Raw genomic sequence first — 21830 nt, 5'->3', positions numbered from 1 at the left:
ACCCCGATTCCCTGGCATTAATGTAGTGCTCTGATATATCAGGAGTGGTTTTAAACATGCTTTTGGCAGCTTGTGTCACTCCTGAGTAATCTAAGCTCACAGTGAGGTATTACCTGGTATTATCTCAGTGCAAGGCCACATTAGGAGTTTGCACCTTTTTCAGCAAAAGGACTCTGGCATCTGACCTACACTATCAAGTGCTTTGCAAACACACTGCTATTCATATTGGTGGGTTTTGTGTCACAAGGTACTAACAGTTCTTAAATAAATGCTATCTTTAATTATATGTAATTATCAGATACGTTTTAGTGAAATGACTGTATCTGCTCAGCTATCATATGATCTTTGTTAGAAAAGAATAAAGGTTGTTCTTGGCAATGATTATCATGTGCTGTTTCATGAAACCGCCTGTGGTTTGTTGCCTTTCCATGCTCAGATACCATGATATGGGTGGATTAGAAGATGATGAAGGGCTCCACAGAACAGTAGATGTAGAACTCCACCTTTAGCAGGCTCACAAGTGTAACAGTGAAGAAATAATCCCACACACGTAGCCCATAAGGCCCCTGCCAACAAGGACTATAATAAATTTTCAATCAGTTTTATTCAACACTATAGCAGAGGTCTTCAGAGAGAAAATGAGAGACTTCTGGTTGATTAGTAATTTTTGATACTATTTAAAATCCCGCTTAGCATGTGTCTTTGTACAGTTGCCCTTAAAATGAAGATCCACATAGTAAGTAGCCGCTACAGTTGTGACTATGTCTTCTAGAATGGCTTACCAGTTCTTAAAATATTGAAAGACATGTTATGCCTCCCTACAGGTATGATGTTCCTCATTGCAGAAGTTTTTTTAAGGTTTTGCTGGCATTTGAAATACGTGAAATATCAGTTGCAGACAAAACATATTGCAGAACATAAAATCTGTATCACCTTCTGTTCACAACTGTTATCTTAAGAAAATGGTATTTGTAAAGTTGATACGTTCTCTTTTCTGACCAAAATGGGTCGATTAACTATATGTACCCATAATCCCCACTAACACATAATGTATATGTTCCCTTGAAAATTGCCTCATGATTATAACTGCATGCCAAGGGCAAACTGATAATTATGCAGTAGCAGAAAAACATATCTGTAGTGCAGTCTTCAAGTAAATCCCAAAACAGTGGAGAAAGAGAGAAAGGAAGGGGCAGTTCCTCTGAAAGAGGTCAGTCCTCTGCAAGAAGCATGAAAGTCTGGAGGCAATATGCAGACTGTTACATATATCTGTGAGGCTAGAGCTTCAGAGCAGGGCAGCCAAACATCCAGACCCTGGGAACCACACACAGAGCCACAAGACCCATGCCACAGACCTCAGGAGCCAGGTGAGGCAGCGACTTTGGGACTAGGGTGTAGGCAGGAGGGAACAGGGCTCCCCAGGGCCTTACCAGACCCTCATTGCGAGGGGGCTTGGGTGGGCTTGCATCTCTGTGAAGCTCAGAGTGCTTGTTTGGGTCCTGCTTTCTTTTTATTATCTAGAAGGAAAAAGTCCACTCAAAGCTCTGGTTCAGAAGGGGCATACATAACTGCAGTAGGAACTGGAGTGATTTTGGATGTGCCTAGAAGTGCAAAAACTTAGGTGCTTCCAATCACAGATTCAAATGGATTTTACTTCAGGGAATAGGATATATTAAGATTTAAGTGGGTACAAAGGTAGGAGGGTCTCTTGGCATGCAGTGCTCTTAGCCTTTCGTGCTAACCTTCATATATAAGCAAAGAAAAGGGATAGCCTTCAGGCAGTAGGGAAAACGCTTCCTGCAGCCAAAATGCGAGGCAGGGGATTGTTGATGGTGAGCAGAAATGTCTCTCCTGATGCTGGCTCAGAGGTGTATGCTGTCTGCAGATTTTGGTGTCACCATTCTGGATCTTTTGCCCAGGAAAGGGCGCTGAAATAGGCTTTGCTGTTGTATATGGCTGTTCTAGCACTTGCTGGACCTGCATCTCTTTGCAGTCCTCGTTCTGTTTTGAAGGAGGATCCCTCAGTGGGAGGGCACCCTGCTGTCTGTGGTGCTGTGAGGCTCAGTGCATGTTCCCTAGGTGGAAATATCGATCAAAGAAGTGCGATCTGGGTACCTTTCCTTGCTAGTAGTTGTCAGGTGCATGTATGGCAGCCAAACTTCATGAAAAACATTGTGCAGTTCCTCAGAGCTAAAGCTTTGAGCAGCCACGGCTGTCATACAGTAAACAAGTTGCCTTCTCCAGCACTTTCTAGCCGTGGCTTTGTGTGCCGAAGATCATAAGTCTTGTTTGTGGCTGCAGCCACAGCTGTAATGAGATTTGCCAGCACAGATACCCCATGCTGGCTTTCTAACATGTGCATGTTCTCAAAGAGAAGGTTTGTTTATATCAACCTTTTGTTCACAAAGATCCTTATATCTGGCCTATGTCCTGCAAATAAAGGGATCACATGCTGTAGTAGCCTCCCTAAAATAAGGGGTGCGTTAACATACCCTGCTGCACTCTCTTCTTAATGACACTGCATGTCCTCATTTTTAATTGTTGAGGTATGAAAGCACATGTATTTGTACACTGAGAAGTTTGTGCTTACTATAAACACTTTCCCTATTTGTTGGCTTTCCTTTTAGCAGCTGCGGTTTAAAACGAAGGCAAGCCAAAACTTACCATTATTCTTTGGCATGTGATAAGAACTTGGGTGCCTGTTGTTGCCAGAACAAATCAAACAGGGGGGCTGGTGTTATTTGCTTAGCTGACTATTTTTGTTTAGGTTTGGGGTTTTTTTGTTTTTGAAGACTGTCATGCCAGTACATTCAGTCCCTATGCAAAGTAATAATTTGCCTTATCACTCAGGAGCCTTGCTGCCAGGTTTACATAAGGGATTGCAGCCAGGCAGCCGGCAGGGCTGCCCTCCGACAGCCGTGGATTCTTCGAGAAAACTGCTCAGGAAAGGAGCAAAGGTCTGGAATGAGGTCGGTGGGGAGGTGGGGAGAGCGGTTGCCTTCCGCATCGTTCAGCAGCAGCCTCTGGTGGGCCCTGCTGTGAGTCCTCACAGAGGACCTTTTATGTAAGGTATTGTGGCTGTTTGTCACTTTCTCTCTTTAGGTTGTGTTGAGTTAGTTTTTCCAAGCTGACTCATTTAACTTTGAGAGTACATTTGTCTCCACCCTCCTATGCAATCAATTCCCTTCTTTCTTGCATTGTGAGATGCTGGCAGTAGGAACTGCCTTACATAATGAGTTAAGAAAAGCATTCAGTTTTCTAAAAACGCAGCCACAAAGACATGTGATTTATGTGTCTCTCCAAGGTAGGTGACTGTGAATGGCAAGTCAGGGTGTGGTCTCAGCTCTTCCTGGGTTCTTCTTCCCTGTCTATAGCCAAGATGTAATGACAGTCACAGAAACATGTAATTAGGTAGATTTTTTTTTCCATGCAAGTCACCGGGTGGATTTCAGTTTACTTTTCCAAGCATTTGCCCTCTCTCTTCCACCCTGCACAGGTTACTCCTTTAGATTAGACTTTGTCCATTACACTATTCTGACCTTCCTATTTACCTCTAGCCATCTTATCTTTGCCTCTCTATGCAGGATTTACCTGGTGACAAATTATGGTTTATGGGATGGAGAGCATTTTGAATCTGATGCCCTGACCTGTGCCCCAGGAGTGGGGGTTCATCTTGGAAGCAATGAGAATCATAAATGAAACAAAGATCTGATGACTGTTAGGTGTAGAAAGCAGCACTTTAATGAAATACCATGCATATGGAAACAAAAGTTCCTCTTTCAGTCCTTAAGCCAAGTGTATTAGCTTTTCCTGTTTCCTGGGAGAGCATCCAGCAGCCTTAGAAACCAGAAAGTGACTACAGTAAGTCCACAGCAATTGAGTAACAAAGCTGAAAAAAACCTGACTGCCTTTCTGTATCTCAGGCATTGCCCCGTCAGCTAGAAGGAGTCTTTATTTTGTCATCTCTTTTCATTTCTTTTGTATCTGCTTTTGCTGTGAGGAGAAAGTCCCCTCATCTCAAGAGGCCAGAGGCCAGTGGCTTCCTGATACCGACTGGGTCAGATAATAGTTTTTGCTGTGGGAAATAAGGTGCAAACATCTGTGACAATTCTGAAGTAATTTTCAAACAAAAGGATCGGTGACCTCTTATGGGAGAACACATGGTGGATATTAAGGAATTTAAGCTAGCCTTGGAAATCATTGTGCTTTTAATATTTGTGTTCACAAAAAACAAGATAACCATCACTAACCTTTCTTACTAACAAATAGGGAAGAGGCAGAGCCTCCACACTGTGACCTGACTTGTTTTTACTGCAGTAAGTGAGTAGTTCCCTCTCCTGTAGCTTCCTTAGCCTTTCTCCTGAAGCGCCTGGTGCATTGTTCAGCTGAGGAGGTTCAGCATAGCATGCCTTGTTTCCGGTAGCTTTGCAGAGCAAGCAGTTTTCTACCACCTGAAGCTGTGAGGTACTCCTTCCTGTGCGGCTTCCCAGAGGAGACCTGGGCCTGCGTCCTGCAGGCAGTCTGCAGGAAGATCAGCGGGCAGAGGTCACCGAGTTCTCAGCCAGGCTTGTTTGCTGCTGCAATTTCCCAGTTCAGCTGAAAGAACTGTGCATTTGGACATTGTGTTCAGCACGTTGCAGTGTAGGCTGATGGAGTTCAACTGTGACTTCCCATGACACACATGTATATTTTTAATCAAAGCATTCAGCTGGCTAATAAGAAAAGGCAGGGCAGGGTTGTCACTCACTGCTCTTGTCACTTTGCTTGCTTCTGTTTGTCTCTGAGCTGTTTCAGTGTTGTAAAATCCTCCTCTTTCGTGGTCAGTGGCCGCGAAAGATTTCCTCTCATTTTCTCTGTTGTAAGGAATGTGATCCCAAGCTGACTGCTTATCTACAAATTGCACTTTCTCACATTGGCTCAGTGCCTTCCTCTTGGCCTGAGACAGCTGCAGTTAGGAAGTGTGAAGATAGTTCCATTTCTGTACCAAAGCTTTCCTTTTTATTCTACACCTGCTGCAAGAAGTGTATTTGCACTAGGGATGACTGCAAAGAGAGGCAACTAGTTAATTGCAAAGCAATTACTAAAGGCTGCTTGGACGTTAATGACTTCCAGTTATTAAGCCTTTGACAGGACTCCTGGAAACAAGAGATTCCACCACCAATTCCTCAGGCCCTTTAACCAAGCTTTCTCCAAGCTCTCTGCATTCAGAAAGTTTGAGTCATGTAGGGAAGGATTAATATTTAATAAAATAACATTTTTATTGCCCTGCATTATGGTTAGGAACCACCTAACCACCATGCAATGATTACTCTCTTGGGAGCACTGCTAGCAGTGCACCATGTTTTATAAAATTTATATTTGTTTCCTTTAAAAAACCCCACCCCGAAACTCCAGAAAGTGTCAAACTGAAAAAAAAAAATCAAGTGAACACTGTTCTGAGAGGGCTACTGAGCATCACAGAAAATAAGTTTTCCTCTAAAGTCTCATTAGCTTTTTCTGGAGTTATGCCATTAAGCAGAAAATCTTGGATTTTTCCCAGGAGTGTGAAGGTGGGTTGGCAAGTTGCAAGCTTACAGACCTTTCTCTTGTTTTTCTGAATGTTCCTGATAACTAAACATAGGGTTATGCTGAACTTGTGTTGCCCTTCAGTATCCACTTGTGTCACTTCTAACATTGCTCAGACTGGCCTACAGCAGGATAGCAGCGTGGTTGCACAGCCTGGAAACATATAGAGTGGTTAGACTCAAAGCTGATGTTGCAAATGAGGGGCACAACAGTAAGCTGTGCTCATTGAGCCCAGCATCCTTGTATTTGGCTGCACATAAACAAGTGTTTCTTGACGTACACACAGCTGGGTGCAGAAAAAGCCCTGGGACTGGCCTGAGAGGGCTGTGTTCCAGTCAAATACAGTCAGGTTTTAATAGATGTGGTCAGAGTTGTCTTTCAGCCAGGATCTCCCTTGCTTCCATGGCAGATGCATCTTCCAGCTCTAGGCAGAGAGATGGAGTTATTCTCACCCAGCTCGCTCTTCTCATAGTGCCTCCCAGCCGGAGTTGCTCCCTCCCGCCAAGTCATCCTTTCCCACCACCTCTCCTGGGAGCCAGGCTGGCCGCCGGGGCACTTGTGCAAAGCGAGGACTCCTTTCAGTCACATCATTAGCTGAAGAAGAGGAGCTATTTCCAGAGGGTTTTTTCTGGAGGGTAGCTCTGCTAGACTGCTTCCCTTGCCAACACAGACAGCACTTTATCTTTCAGTGGAGTAACAAGCCGCGTGCACCAAGCGTGAATGGTGTGGTCTGCTCCTCTGCTTTGCTCAGCCCCTTCCGATAGGGTGGTTATTTTCATAAGGTTAAGGGTGCAATATAGGCATTTCACTTGAAGATGCTTTAGAAAGCAGGAAACATGGTGGGTGCAGAGGCATGGAGTTCAAAGGATAGTAATTTTCTAGAGGATTGGAAGGATGTTTTTTGGAAGGTGGAAAAGTGTGAAACCAGTGATATTTTTGGTAGAGAATATAAATAATGCAGGGAGTACCAAGGGCTCATTTAAAAATGTTTGGAATCTTTTTGCTGACAAATGAATGCTTTTTCTTCAGTGTTTTCTATGGCAAACATTTTCATCGGTCCAAAACAGCTGAATTTTTAAAGGGTCTTTGTGCAGACTGTTTTATAAAAATAACGGTTCAGAGGAGTGGGAGAAATTTGATTGGGCATTAATATTTAGGAATTTCATTAGATTAAGCAGAGCTTTGGAAAAAGCCCGCTTTGAAAACAACTTGGACACGACCGAACTCGTGCTTGTTTGCTTGCTCTCATGCTCTGTCACTTGAACTAACTGGTGCAAATGAAGAACCTAGTGACCTGTTGCACAGCATGCTTTACCCTGTTCCCACAGCAGATTAGCTGGCACAACCATTCATTACTTGATGCTTTCCCAGAAAACCCTTTAGGAACCTACTCCCAATCCTCCCCCTTCTCCAGGAGGGAGGCCAAGAAATAATTTCTGGGCTATCCCATGGGGCGAGAGTCCTTTGGAACAAGTTAAAGCGGCTGACAAGCGGGTGTGGCAGTGCTTGCAAAGGACGCTGCTGCTTAATGAAAAGCAGCCACAGCAGCTAATCCAGGTCTTCTGGGAGCTTGGGATGTCCCTCTCCACGGGAAATGTGCTTGCATGCGTATCTATTGGCTTAGATCAGGAACTCTTGAGATCCTGAAGCTCTGAGAAGCTTTCAGCTTGGTGTTTACTTTTCTCCTGTCCCAGCAAGTTTAAGGAACAATTCTGGAATATGTTTCCTCCTTAACAGATTTTAACTAGCTTTGTTTAAAAGGTAATTTGGCCTCCAAGTTGCAGGAAGGAACAGAAATGCTACAGTGCAAAAAAAGCAGTATCTTCCCCATGGATATGCCAATAAAACTTGTATTTCTATGCCAGTGCAAAAAATAAAAGGGGTAAAATGAAGTCAGCTGAGAGCAACCTCCTGCTTTTTTGGACAAAAGGAGTATTAGTTAAGAAGATGAGTAAGAGAATTCTGCAAATTACATCTGGGCAGTTTGTCTAAGACTTGGTGTTCCTGGACAGAGGCAACTCTAAGTTACAAGAACGTTAAAAATTCACCATCATCTTTGATGAATTGTGTCAGTAATTAGTTATCCTCACCATTTAAAAATTTCTGATTCCTAGTCATAATTTGTCTATCTTTGACTCCCAGTCATTGGATCTTATTCAGCTTGTGAGTACTAGGTGAAATATTAACATTTCCTGCATGCATAGGCTGTTTTCTTTGAAAAGCACTAAACGCATGGGGTTTAGTTCTTGCATTTTCTTCATGGGTTGTCTCTGAGAATGAGAATTCCTGAACTGATCAGAGTCTTCTGTAGCAACCACCCCAGGATGAATTACAGATGTAATACACCTTTTCCATGCAATGTCCATGTTGATGCCTCCAAGGATGATGTTAATTTCTTTAGCCACACAGTCACTCAGAGCTTGTCACACAGAAGTGCTGATCTGGCATGACATTGTAGCCCGCAGTAGGATCTTGCACATAGTTCCCAGATTTGACTCTTACGTGACTGTATGGAAACATCTAATGCTTGCTTGCGTACAACATGCAAAAAGAACCACCGGTATTATTTTACGTTTCCTTTCAGATCATTGATAAAAGCATTAAAGGATACAGCCTTGGAAAGTCGCTGTTAGCACTTATCCCCTTTCTGAGGATTCCCGTTTTACTCAATTATGTTTTTGACATATTAGTTGCTCTTTTGGACAGGGCTTATTTAATCATTTGTCTGCTTTGTTTGGATATGAAGGGCTACAGTTTCCAAGTGTGGTTTCTATTTGCATGTGACTTGCTTATTTCATGTGTGTACACAAATCTTCTGGCCTGGGGGAGATTTTCCAGGGTATTTATCATTTGTAATTGCAGATGTTTATATGCACAGATACTCTAAAGGGAAAAATGCATGTATCAATACCTGTATGTGTACATAAATAATGTCATCTTAAATTTTGTATTGGTGGCATCTTGGAAAGTACATTCTTTAATTTTCAGTCTGATGATTGCTTTGCTCTGCATTTCATGTTTCTGCCAGGGGAAAGTTATTGCATAACTTAGTTAACACTGTGGGAATACATGGAGGATATTGAGCAGAACTCCAGCACCTTAAAAACCCTCAGATTTTATCAGACCAGGAGGATCTCTTGGGTTTTTTTGTATTTCAAATAGTATTTAATTTGTGTATGACAGTGCAGTGAGGCAAGGGATAACTGCTTTTCAGGAGGCAGACACAGCCACATCCTCATAAAATCCATTATCTAGATCACTTGTATCTCATATCCTCTGGTGGTGTTCACAGATCCTCTTCTCTTGTTGCTTTATATGCTGAGAAAAATATTTGGTGTGCATCTAAGTATGAAAAGGAAAGAAAGAGGAGAAAGCACTTCTGTAATGATGATTGACAGGAGACTTCCTTTCTGAATGTGTGTTCATTCATTAAACACGGATGGTGGTGGAGAAAAGTGATTATTCATATTTAGTTCCAGGCAGTGTCTTTTTTTCATGTTTGAATCTCAGTAAGAAATTTGCAAATCACATAGTTCGAAGCCAGGTGTTGCCTTGGTGTAAGTGCTGAAGTGTGCCGATATGCGTTGGTATTCTGGGGGGGGGTGTATCATTTTTATTGTTATTTGCTGTCTATTTTCCTGAAGTATTCACAATACACTAAGGAGCATACTATTAGTGGAGAGGATGCTGTGCCTGTCCTCAGGGAGGGTTTTTTTCCCCATCCTTTGTATGTATGTTTGGTGGTACGATAAATAGCCGCTGTGGTGCATTGTTGCTGCCAACATATGAGTTTGGCCTTTCTGAGCAATAGGAATGCAATAGTTGTATGTATGAATGAATAATGAAACTTGCGGAAGACGTTTTGTTTTCCATGTTTAACATGGCAGAACAAATTCAACAAGTACAAACAAATCAAAAACAAAATGTTGTATAATCCCAGGTTTTATATGTGAAAACCCAGCTTGAATTATGCAAGTTAAAAAGGGTGTAAGAGGGCGGCAGGAGGGTAAGAATTCCTGCCTCTGTCAAGTAGCAAATTGGCTTTAATGTAAACATCTGTGAGAAGGAAGTGGAATTGTTTGGAGATAAGACTGCAGTTTTCTGGCAGCTTTTGTCTGCCTACTTTGTGTCACAAATATATCGCTTGGGGTTTGTACTTAAGAAGACGAGAGGTGAAGAATTAAGGAGTGCATGCTCATTTAGCAGAGTGAGAGATTCAAAGGGCCCGCTGAGGCAATGCAGACTGGAGTAAGGTGACGTGCACCATGGAGCGATTTCCCACTGTTCGAGTAGCAGGTATTACCGCTCTTACCAATGGCTGGCTACTGTGCCCCACAGTACTTTTAAAAATGTCTCTCTCTTTGACGTTTCTCCATGTTGAAATCTTTTATTGCAATATCTGCAGCTACTCCAGAAATAATTAAAACCTTGGGAAACCAGCAGTGCTAGCAGAAGTCCACCAGCTGCATTTTTTCATCTTCAGTCTCCTTTCTTTTAATGGATGCTGAAGTTGCACGGCAGTGGGTGTGCAGGGAAATGTGAGCTAGGGTGCCTCTTCTTAGCAGTGATGTTTTTGGCAGTGTTAAAGAGGCAGATGAGGAAGGAGAGGAGAAAACTGATACCCCACTGAGGGCACATGAAAAGAAGAGAACAGAAGTAGAAGGTGGATCCGCAGGTGCTGATGGCCCAGGGAGCCCTGCGCAACTTTAATGTTCTCCCAAGGCTGATATTAGCATGTTGCCATGAACTAACCTTCTTCACTGATGCTAATTCATAAATTAATCTTTCTGGTTATTACAGCAACTCTTTTTGTTAGTGGATTCTTTGTTGAGGATCTTAGTACTTTTAAGCTCATTTATACAGACAGGTCACATTAAGGTTATGACAAAATAGCTATTGTATAAATTCAGAGTACAGCAGCTATTTGAGTTATTCCACTTCTGTTTATTCAGCAAGCTGCTCTGGAGAACCCTGACTCCTTCCCCGTGTAGATGGATCCTTAGTTAAATGTGGGATTTTTTAATTTATTTTTTTTTGCATCCTGATGATAACACTCAGTTTATAGAAGTGTAATAAACTATGAATAATTGTGTGTGTATAAAAAAATACTGGCCAGGAAGAGGCAATTTGATTTATTGTCGAGTTGTGAAACAGTACAAGGTGCTTTTGTTTTATACTGAAGCAGCTTTATGTATCAGAGTAAAATCTTCCTCTCATGGTTTTAATTGCTTAAGAGCACATATGGCACATTTAATTTAACAGGAAGTCATCAAGGTATTAATTTAATTGCCACAGATAAGAGCAGCCCAGATCCATGATGGCAGAGTGCTTTATCAGCATTGCTGACTTTCCTAAAAAGGGGCCCTGTGCTGTGCCTGGTGTGACTGTGGCGCAGCAGAACAGGCTTGTGCTGAGGCGATGGACAGAAGCATTACTAATGCACTTCCAGTCAGCCTGCTGACAGGAGCAAATATTAAACAGCTCAGCATGCTGAAGCGGAGCCACTTCTTGATTGACCTCTGTGTCTCCACTCCACGCCATCGCTTTCTGAAGCTGCAGCTGCCCACTGCTCTTGATTTTAAGATAGAAAACGCCCCTGTCTCCTGCTGAGAAAGGCCAGGATCCCCAGCATCCCTGTGAAATGTCTGATAACCTTCTGCTAACCTGTCAGTGTCTGCTGCTTTTCCAGAAAGCTGATGTGGCTCATGTCTAATTCGCATGACCTACATCTGTATGGAAGTCTTAAAACATACAGCTACTAAGCTCTTTCCGTGGCTTTCTCCCAAGCCAGTGCCAGTCCTCACTGGGGTTGAAGATGACAGTGCTTTTAATATTGAGTTGGATTTTTGAAGATTGGCATGCCTGGCTGTGCCAGAATTAGCCATTAGGCTTTTACCAGCTAAAATGTTGAAAAGATCCATTCTCTTATGCCCCTTCACCTGTTCGAGGTTGTCCCCTTCCCCATCGCATAAAGTGTGTCATGTGGTAACTTGTTCACAGGTAGGGGAGCCGCAGAAGTGTTTCTGTCCAAGGTCAGGGGAAGCTGAAGGTGATTCCTTAGGTGTTCTGGGCAGAGGAGATGCAAAGGTAAAAAAAATAAAAATTTGGGTATGCTCCTTCAGCAGCCGTTGAACATTTCAATGCAAGACCTTCTAACAGGTTGTGTACTGCTCATTTTCCAAGGGTGGCTGTGTCCTGGAAAGTGGCACACCCGTTGTGTGGGGTGCTTCTGCTACTGTTCTTCCCAGCCCCCAATTTCCACCAAATAAAATGGTGTGATTCGTTGTTTTAGAGCAGTCTTTGGTCAGCAGCCACGGATGTAGAAGCAGGAGTGCTTGAGGGAAGCCCACTGGGAAAGTCAGTAAAAACAAGTTTTACTGCAACGCTTCTCTCTTCATTTCAAATGTTAAGGGGAGAGTTCTCATATGCTCCTCTTCACCGTGTGTCTGAATTGGTTGGCCAACTACTGCACAAGCCCTCTGAACCCCAGTAGCACCTACTTGTAACACAAAGGGATGCCAAGTCCCAGTGCCCAGTTGTCCCAGCCCCTGCGGACATGGTGAAGGCATGTGTATGCAGCAGCATAGGCTCGGTGCAGCTCGCAGAGGAGACCTAGCCGGGCGATGGTTTCATAGGGATGGAGAGGACCCAGCGTGGCCGTGGGGAGGGAGGTTGGGGTGACTACATTGCACCCTGGGTGACATTTAGGAAGAAGGGGGTGGTGGTGGTGGTGGTGTTATAGTTACTAAAAAAGGATACAAGGGACCTGTGGTAATTCGCCCTCAGCTTGTGGGATTTCTTTCAGGTCCGGGACCGCCCGGACATCCTAAACCTCTTTTGCTTAAGCCGTGCCTGCCAAGGCCCGTGGGCCGGGTGTCCGTCGCTGCCCGGCGGCAGCGAGAGGGGGCCGGGCCGCGGCCCTCGGCGGCGGGGCGGGCCGGGGCGGGCCGGGCGGCCGTCAGGCGCCAACCCGGTGCCGGCGGCCCCTTCGCCCCTCCCCGGGGCCGGGCCGCGCCGCCGGCTTCCCGCGGCGAGGCGGTGGCGGCGCTGGCGCTGCGGGCGCGGCGGCGAGAGGCGAGGCGAGGCGAGGCGAGGCGAGGCGAGGCGAGGCGAGGCGAGGCGAGGCGAGGCGAGCGGCGGCCCCATGGCCAGCATGGCTTGCGAAGTCATGCCCCTGCAGAGGTACGTGCCCGGCCGGGGTAGCCCCCGGCCCGAAGCGCGGCGCGGGGCTTGTGCTGGGCTGCCCGGCCCGGGGGGAGCCGGGGCTCCGGCCCTGCCGGAGGGGCAGCGCCGCTGCGGGCCGGCGCCCTGGCGCCGAGGCGGTGTAAACCAGCCGCTCCGTTAACGGGGCTGCGAGGCGGGGGGGCACCTCTGGCTTTCTCCTGGGCGGAGGGGGGGTGTCCATGTGGCGCCCCTAAATCCGCGCAGCCCTTTCCTTGGGGGGAGCCTGGCGCGGGGTAGGAGCAGCTCAGGGGTTGATAGGGGTTCAGGTGCTCCGGGGCCACCCCCTCCCGGCGAGCGGCGGGGGTCTGGCGGCTGCAGACCTCTCGCTCCCGCCCGTTCGCTGCAGCGGGGGCTGTGATGCGGTAAGGGAGCCCCGCCGAGCCCGGGCGGGCCGGCCCCTGTGCGCGCCCCGCCTAGAGCTGTCCGCCCGCAGCCCCACCGTGGTCTGCCGCCGCAGTGCCTGCACAGCGGGCCACAGGGTTAGTTTTCGGAGGAGGAGGGCTGTTTTGTTTCCAGGGAGTCCAGACACACCTCCCTTCAGCACCAGCTGTGAGCGCATACCTGTGCTGGCGTGTGCTCCTGCCACGGTACGGCGGGGGTGCCTGCAGTCAGGCTTCTGAAATGGCACTGCACAGACCCCCTGGGAGGGGCGAGAAGTGTACGCGGTCCTGTGTACGCAGTCATTCTTTTTTTTTTTTTTTTTTATTGTTCTTCCAATTCTCAACATTATGCGTTCTCTGTCTCCTTAGCCTTATTCTAGCGGGCTGAATATCAATCTTCATGCAATCTACAAAGCAGCGAATAAGTAATCTAGCATGGCGTTTCAGCACCGTGGTGGTGCTGTTTCAGCAGAGGCTGCGGAGTTACCACTTACTTGGACACGATAAAATAGTAACTGAAATTGCTGCCTAAACTGTTACTGTCGCAGTAAAGCGTGGGGTCCTCTGCAGATAGATGCGGAGGAAGTCTCTTTTGCAGTAACGCAGTTGCGGGGTTCCATGCTGATGACTGCAGAAAACCAGAAATGCAGTTTGAATGTCTTAAGGAAGTAGTCATAGTGCATCATTCCTATTTGAAGGACCAGTATCACGTAATATTTTTAACCTTTTTGTGTTTCCCAAGATCTGTGACTGGCCTAGAGGAGGTCGGAACAAGTGATTGTTATTGTGCTCTTGACTATTCACCCCAGGGGAAAATAGATTTCACTGGGAAACTCTAATTAGACTCTTTGTTTTTTTGTTGTTGCAAGGATTAACTCTCGATTACTTAGAAATGCACCCTGCACTTTAAAACTGAAGATTTTTCTGTAAGCTCCCATTAAACCTTGAGCATGGTACAGAATTGTTTGAGCTTTGCCGTTCAAAAATAAATAAAAAAACCCTCACAAAATTCTGGCTTCTTTTCCATTTCCTTGATCTATTTTTAGGATGTGCCTACTATACTTTTGGCACCTAATTGTCTTTGGACCTAGGGGCAGGCAAGCACAGACTCCCAGATCCCTTTACAGCACCATGCTCCAGGTTATACCTTTATTTTTCTGTTCTTCCCCTTGGAACATTGTCTCCTCCCCTTTTAGTGCAGAGTTTTGCCATGGAAGAGGGTCTTGCTGGCTTTGGGTGGGTTTTTTTCAGCTTCAGGAAAGGTGATTGCTGATTAATGGTTTGTACCAGCACAGGTAGCAGTATGCTTGTAGCTCCTGTGAGGTGGACAGGCTGATGCTGCTGTTCCAGCTGTGGACACGGACAACTTGCAGGGCACAATTCCTGTTGCTGGGTCTAAATCAGACTAGTGGCAACCTCCAGGTGCTGCTGCTCTGCGCACTTCCCAAACTGAGAGCATCCATCTTCCCCTCTCAAGAAAGGGAATGAGCTGCCAGCAGCGTTTGCTTCTGGTTCCCTTCCTGGGTGGATAAACTCCCTCCTGCCCATCTCCTGCAGGTGCCAGGCTCTGTCCTCTTGTTGGGCCACAAGCTGACTGAGCTGCGCCTGCCACAGGAGCCCTCCTGTGCTGAAGCGATATGAATGCGTCTCTGTGTGGTTGGTGTGTAAAACTTGGGAGAGGGAGAAAGGCTCTCTTTAAGAAGCTGTGACGGTTAAATAGCATGTGTCACTAGAGCGGCAAAATATTGTATCTACCAAGGTATCTGTAAGCTGTGAGCTTGTCTTCCTAAAAATTTTATAATGTGCTTGCATAGAACCATATGTACTGTATGGTGTCATTCTATATATAGATGTCTCTAGAATGGCACATGATGGGATATGGTGGCTCCCTGTGAGGGAGCGATAATGGGGACATCAGGGTTATGTTTCGTTGCATGGGAAGAGGTGGAAGGTCAAATGTGTTGAACCCTCCACTGCAATAGGTACTATATTGCCCAAGCACTGTAAAAAGCACCTGTGAATGTCACATGGGTTGCATTACTGACTTTACAACAACCTATCCACCAGTAATCGTCTCTTCTATTGCTAATAGGCTAACATGTTTTCTGAATAACATTAGCTTACTTTAATAACCTAGATTCCTAGTTAAAGCATTACTAATGCTGTTAATGTATATTTTAATTCATTTATTCTAGCTCAGTCTATTGAAGATTTAACAAAAACTGTGCAGAGCTGAAACCTGTGGCGGCTGCCTCTGCCAATCGCATCTGCCAGTTTCCGTAGGAGATAAGAAAGGCAGGTACACACTGCGGCCTTGTTTGTGATCGGTGGCCCCTCTCGCTTTGCACTTTGAAGGATGAAGCCATCACAAATATTTTTAGAAAGTGCATCTGATAGAAGTAGGGAGTGTGACTGATCTGTTTCTAACCTTCAGCAGTTGTCTTCATGGGCTGTCCCATTTGCGGCCATCATTGGGGTGGTTTGATTTACCTTACTGGTTTGTTTGCTTGGAGTCTTTCACAAGTACCCAGTATTTTAGCCTGAGAACACTGTTTGTATTCCACCGCACTTTCTTCTTTTTTTGGAATGATCGCTGTGTTCTCTTTAACAGATTAGCGAGTGTTTGTGTTTGTAAAGTTGTATCATAAATAAGTCTGATCCTTTGGACTTTGTTATCACTGCCTATCCAAGGTACTGGGAGTGCTTGACAAACCCTAGTGAAGTATGTCCTCGAATATGTATGTGAAGCAAAGTATGTTCTCTGAGAGTGGAGAGAGAACTTGTATCTGATGGGGTTTTTTTGGTTGGTTGGGTTGGTTTTGGGGTAGTTTTTTTTTCTGATGGAAGAATGCAGAGAAATTCAAACCTGTGGTTCTCATCTTCAAGTCATAGTCATAGCCCATTACAAAATGCAGTGTGAATTTTTGGCCTTCCGGGCTTACATTTGACCCACAGCTGGGTACCCTGTCTTGTCATAGCTGTAACGCGGTGGGTGTAGGAGCCTGTGGAAGCTCCTCCTGGGTGGGCGGTGGCGGGGGCTCTGACTGAAAGAGGAAGTTGATGTGGAAGTTTTCTGTGGTGTTTGCCTTGGGGGTGTCCACTTGATTAAGCAAGAAAATAATGAATATTTACCTAAAAACTGGACTCCTAGATACCTTTATTTGAAGCGTGCAAGCTTTTAACAAACAATCCTGAAATGGAAATCGCTGGTTACCTAGTAACAGTTCTTCACCATTATAATGCAACAGGTATGTGTGCATTGCGCAACTTCACACTGTTAAATTCTGAGAAGAGGTGAGACTTTGGCTTGTACATTCATTCCGCCTCTTTCTGACCCATTTTCTAGTTTTATCCTGGTGAGGACTATTGCCAAGCCACAAGTAGAAGAAAAGACACTGCCCTGTCTTTCATAATAAGCCCTAACTAGTTTAAGAAGTAAAACAACAAAAGCAAACTGTTTAACATTGACGTCATTTTATAAAAGATAAACATATTTGCAATCCAGGAGGATAGTGAGTAGAAAATAATTATACAAAATTATGCTGTCAAGAGTTCCCGTAGATTCAGATATGTTAATATAAACGGAAAATCAGCCTCTTGCTCACAGTGGCATGTAATCAGCAAGGAGTTCTGCTCATTTCAGCTTGCCATGGGATAGCCTGTACTTCCCTGCTGTTGCTTTGAAGTGGGAGGAGGTGTGCGAAAAGGCTTGGGTGTATTTCCCCCCCCCCATTCAGGCAACATGCCTCAATCTCAGTACCCCCACCCCCCCGGACAGCCTGCGCAGGTATGCCTGTGGATGATGCAGTCAGTATATTCCCAATGTGTATGGCTGTGCTGTGTGTTAGTGTTTCCTAGAAATAAAAGGCTCCTACTCTAAGCTTGGGTACTCATGCCTTAATCTTGGCTGTCAAAAACAGAACAAGAAATAGTACATGCTCCTCAGATGTGTGACAGAGTGATCCTTCGTATTCACCTCAGCTTGTCTCTGTGAAGTAGGAATATTGGTACTTTGAATGCCAGATAAAACAGGAGACAGAAGCTCATGCTTTAGGAAGCCTAAAAGGGAACTCGCCCCCACAGAGGTCCCTTCCTACAGCCCTGAAGTTACATTGCTGCCCACTGTGATCTCACAGGCTTCAGACATAATTTAGTTGAGAGACTTTTAGGAGAAACACTGCTGAAGAAACGGCTTTGGGGAAGATGGCGGGATCCTTTGGTGATTAATATTTAAACCAATACTAATCTGCCTCTGCCCGAGTTATTGGAGATATTTTGCGGAGTATGTGAGTTCAGTATAAAGAAGCCGGGCTGTCCACCTGGTATTTTGACACGTGGCTCATTTGGTGAGTGGTTTATCCAGGTATTTCAGCATGAACTCTAACTTGGTTTCACAGGTAAGCATGGTTAGGTGTAAGTATAACTATTGTGATGACTGCAGATAAATATCTGAAGTGACATGGTATGGTTTTGACTATAAAAGTTACTTTTCAGGGAAAATGCAAATGTTTGCATGGAAGTAACTCTCCCAGAAAGAGCTGTTAAACATTTCATTCTTAGACAGTTACTATATAGTGCATTCCTCCTCCCTCCCCCTCTGATTAAGGGTAGGGAGCAAGGGTGACATTGCTCAACAAGTGATGGTAAGTGCTGACTTTTAATAGTGACCATTGTATCACCACAGCGTTATCATGTTAGATTAAACTTGTGGTTACTCTTGCATCAAGGATGGTGGTATTCTTTCTTCTTTTGCATAACAGATGTCAATATTTATTTGAAGGAAATGTATTTTGAAGGCTTTATTTGAAGGAAGAAGATTATATTGCCTGCTGTTTCTCATTTGCAAAAATGGTACCTTTTACCCACTGCTGTGAAGCACAAACTATGAGTAAATCACTCTGCTGAGAAAATAAGTATGCAATAAATTTTCATGAGCAGTTTCAATCTTGCATTTGTCGGAAGCTTGAAATAACTTTTATGGGGAAGTGACTTGGGGAGGAAAAAAAGAAGTGCTGAAAAAATTGTAAAGCAAGACATTCAGCAAAAGGCACTACTGTGGCCTCAAAATTGAGGCTTCCTTGAACCTGTTTTTAGTGTTAATGTTGAATGTCAGAATAAGTAAATAAATACTACTGTTAAAATCCTCTGCAACTGCAAAAAATGGCATGTCGGTTAATCCGGGGTGGCACAGTGGTTCTAAATGGGTGAGAAGAAAATAAGAAGGAAATAACTTTGAACTATTAACAAGTCACCAAGCTTATCTTTTCCTCTCGTCCCTGCAAAAGCTGCATTAACTTTTGATATCATTAGTAATTTGATGCCACTGAATTTTGATTTGATGCCTTTTTGTTCGATTGCATTAAAATTAGAAGCAGCTATCTCATTGCCTGAAAAAAGTATTCTCACTAAAAATTAATTAATTTATTTTGAAGTCCAGAATATCTGTGGTGGAATAGAAAGTAAGCAATTTCTTTATCTAGCTTTTGAGGTCAGAACAAACAGTCTATGGCAAGGCATTAGGAAAGCATGACCTTGGCTGAGCAGCATGACCCTGCCAGTGTCTAGGCCCTTCATCTCTGGTGCAAAATGCACTTGAGTCAAAGTACATTTTCGTGATTGTTTAAAAAAAAAAAAAAAACAACACCCAAACATATTTTTTTAATATAATTGCCTAAATGTACCATTTAACTTTTCAATAGAGATATGGAGTAGGAAAGCAGCGGTAGCTTTACAATGGATGTTCCAGTGCCAGCAAACCTGGAGGAAGAACTGTTGATAATTAAATGCAAATAAAACAGGGGGAAGGGCCCTGAGCCACCCTCTGACCTGGGGTGAGAGCTCAGGCCAGTGATGGGACTGGGGCAGGGGTATCCCATATGCACATAAATAAATTGGGAACTCTCTGTCTAAACGGGTGTTGTACAGCTTCAGCTCTGCAACAGGCTCAGCAGCTCCCTTATCCTTTCTGAAGGGCAAGATGAGACATCGGGAAGAAAAAGAAAAGGGAAGAACCACCATTGCATATTTGAGAATGTGATGGGTGAACGGTTGCTTGTAGCATTCCTGTTGCAAAAGGTAACTGTGTTTCTGTAATGGAAATTTATCATTTAGCAGTTAGACTTCACCCAAGCTTTCCTAACTCCTTCTTTAGAAAGGATGCATTGCATAAATGCTGTAAAATACATATGCCTGAAAATCCTAAGATGTGCTAAACTAACGGGTGGATGATGCTGGCATTCCTTCCAGTCCGAGAAACTTTTTTGTTAGCTCAGTGGAGGTCACAAACATAACAATATTCCTTCTTTAGCCAGAAAATAAAGGTAACAAGTTTTTTCAGTTTGGCTGGTATTTGTTTTGTTTTTTAGCAGGAAGGAAATGATCAGATATTTAGGTGTCCTTTAGAAGAGTGAGAAATTGCTCTTCCAAGTATTGCATGAAAGAGCAATTGTTTAATTCATTGGCTATGGGGAGTTATGTATATGTTTGAGAAGAAAGAGACTGTGTATTTTGCACTTACCTGCTTGGCCAGGTAATCAGTATAGTTGAATAAAGAACTGAGATTTTTTTTTTTTTTTAAGTTATTTCATCCCTTTAGTGCCTTCTGGCCATAAAGCATGTGTAAAGCTGGACAAAACTTTGAGGGTATTTAAAAAAAAAAAAAAAAACAAAAACCACAACAAAAAAACCCACCTAATTTGCTACTAAACCTGCTTGCCTAATGGATAAATTCTTTGCTGGGCAAGGTAAAAATTCAGACTGTGTAAGAGATGCACATCAGAATGACTTGTCCCCTCCATACTGTCATGGCTGACTTGGGTCGCCAGGTCGCTGTGCGACGTATTAAGCTTTCCCTTCTTTCTCAAGGGTTGTGTATCCCTTTAACCGAAGAGGAATTATGTAGCCCAAGTACAGCACAGTTAAATGTTAAACATATCTTAATGACTTCTAGGATTTTCTTTTGAAAGGATACATGGTAGAAAGGGTTTCCTGGCAATACTAATAAACCCTTCAGTACAAGGTGTTTTAAAAACAAGTAAGCAGTTGTTTTTTAATCAGCTCAGTGTGTGTGATAGTGACGAAGAGTCCTGCGTGGAAGGTCTGTTTATTGTGTAATATCAACTGATGATCATTCATGATTCATGTCTTGTATGGTTTTGCTTGCTTGCTTGCCTGTCTCTTTTATATCCGAAACCATGTGATTAGGTATAATGGATTTAAAACCTTTCACAATTTTCACTTCTTTCATTAAACTAACCCATGCTTGTGTGTATAATATAAGCACATCAGTTTATTACCTTGCACACTAATAAGTCATTATTTCATAAAGTATCTTAAAACAGGATCCTTGTGTGCTAAGTGATTGCAGTAGGGCTTGGTAGTCTCACATCTAATTTGAGGGATTGTGAATTATGTGGCATAGCTGATTTAAATCTCTCATTTACACAGCTCATGTCTTCCAGCTTGCACAGATGAGTTGATTAAGTGCATGAAGTTAGGGAAAGATGTTTGGGATACGTTGTTTTTAATGATTATGGGGGAAAATGGATAATGTGCTTTACTCAGATGCAGATCTTTTTAAAGTTAAAAGATTTTTATGGTTTTCTCAGAAGTCTAGACTTCATACTAGTTAGCTTGGAGCTCATCGTCCCAGATGCGGCTACCGATCAGTGTAAACATGTAAAACTATAAAGCACTGTTGGATAAGAGAGGTTATGTACAGCTACAATTGTTACCAACCAGTTGAAATTTTGAAATATGATTATCTAGATGAAACTGGTACTTAGTTTCTGACTTCTCTAGAGCTTCCTTCTCCCCCCATTCCCAGCTAATGTTTTTAAAGTACGTTTCTCCTCAGTTACTTTGTATGAGTGGATAATGGTTTTTGTACAGATATAAAACTTTCTTGAATTTGTGGAGCAGCCATTGTACTTGCTGTGGAAGAAAAGGAAGGAAATATAAGAGGTTTTAGAGATCCTGCTGAATGCTACTTTTCCATCTGATCTGTTAAAGCAACTAGTGGGAGTATGAATATAAGAAAGTTATGGGCTTCTTCAGTATCATTGTGCTTCTGTGACTTGGAAGTTAATACAAACCCTGAGGTGAGGAAGGGTTTTTGTGATGAAAAAGAAAGCATGTTTGATGCAGCTTTGACAACTGCCACTTGTACGCAAAGCAGCATTTGCTGTTGTCATTTGAAGTTGCATTGATGCACAGAAATCTTGATGGCCCCGTGAACTTTTCTATACCCGAGAAAACATTTCTCATGTTTTGTGTCTGCTGCTGGGACTTATTTGCACTGAGATTACAACAAGTACAGCCATTAGCATAATGAACTGAACATCCAAAGCTGCTGGTAAAATGTCTTGCTGAGTTTAAAGTAGCTTTACACTTTAAAAAAAGTCTATTCCATAAATTCTAAATAAAGAGATAATTTATGCATGCAAGCTAGGAGACTGTGCATGCTGTCAGGGGAGGGAGCCTGTACCTGGCAAAGGTTCTTACCCATGCCTTTGTTGCAGGTGGTCTTCTGGGAGGAGCAATGATGGGCACTTCCATGTTTCTTCCAATTTTTCTAGGCAGTCTCAAACTTGTAGCGGTTTCTTGCAAAGGCCTTTCAGGTGATGTTTGCCTCAGTTCACACACAGGCAGCTGCGTTACCTA

General features: G+C 43.9%; 1 protein-coding gene across 16 annotated transcripts in view; it reads left to right on the top strand.

Annotated features, from left to right (window-relative positions):
* Positions 1–21830, top strand: part of FAM13A (family with sequence similarity 13 member A) — a 137661-nt gene that overhangs the window by 61130 nt on the left and 54701 nt on the right. Inside the window, exons 1-2 of one of the 16 annotated variants that reach the window (XM_064449945.1) lie at positions 12598–12649; positions 12700–12747. The exons of 11 other annotated variants lie outside the window; for them this stretch is intronic. In XM_064449945.1, the coding sequence (XP_064306015.1) occupies positions 12710–12747 (38 nt within the window). In that variant the 5' untranslated portion in view covers positions 12598–12649; positions 12700–12709. 4 more of the 16 variants (XM_064449944.1, XM_064449946.1, XM_064449947.1 and 1 more) reach the window with 4 other exon arrangements.

The sequence above is a fragment of the Phalacrocorax carbo genome, chromosome 4, assembly GCF_963921805.1.
Source record: "Phalacrocorax carbo chromosome 4, bPhaCar2.1, whole genome shotgun sequence".
NCBI classification, from domain to species: domain Eukaryota; kingdom Metazoa; phylum Chordata; class Aves; order Suliformes; family Phalacrocoracidae; genus Phalacrocorax; species Phalacrocorax carbo.
This window is presented reverse-complemented; position numbering and strand designations above follow the sequence as displayed.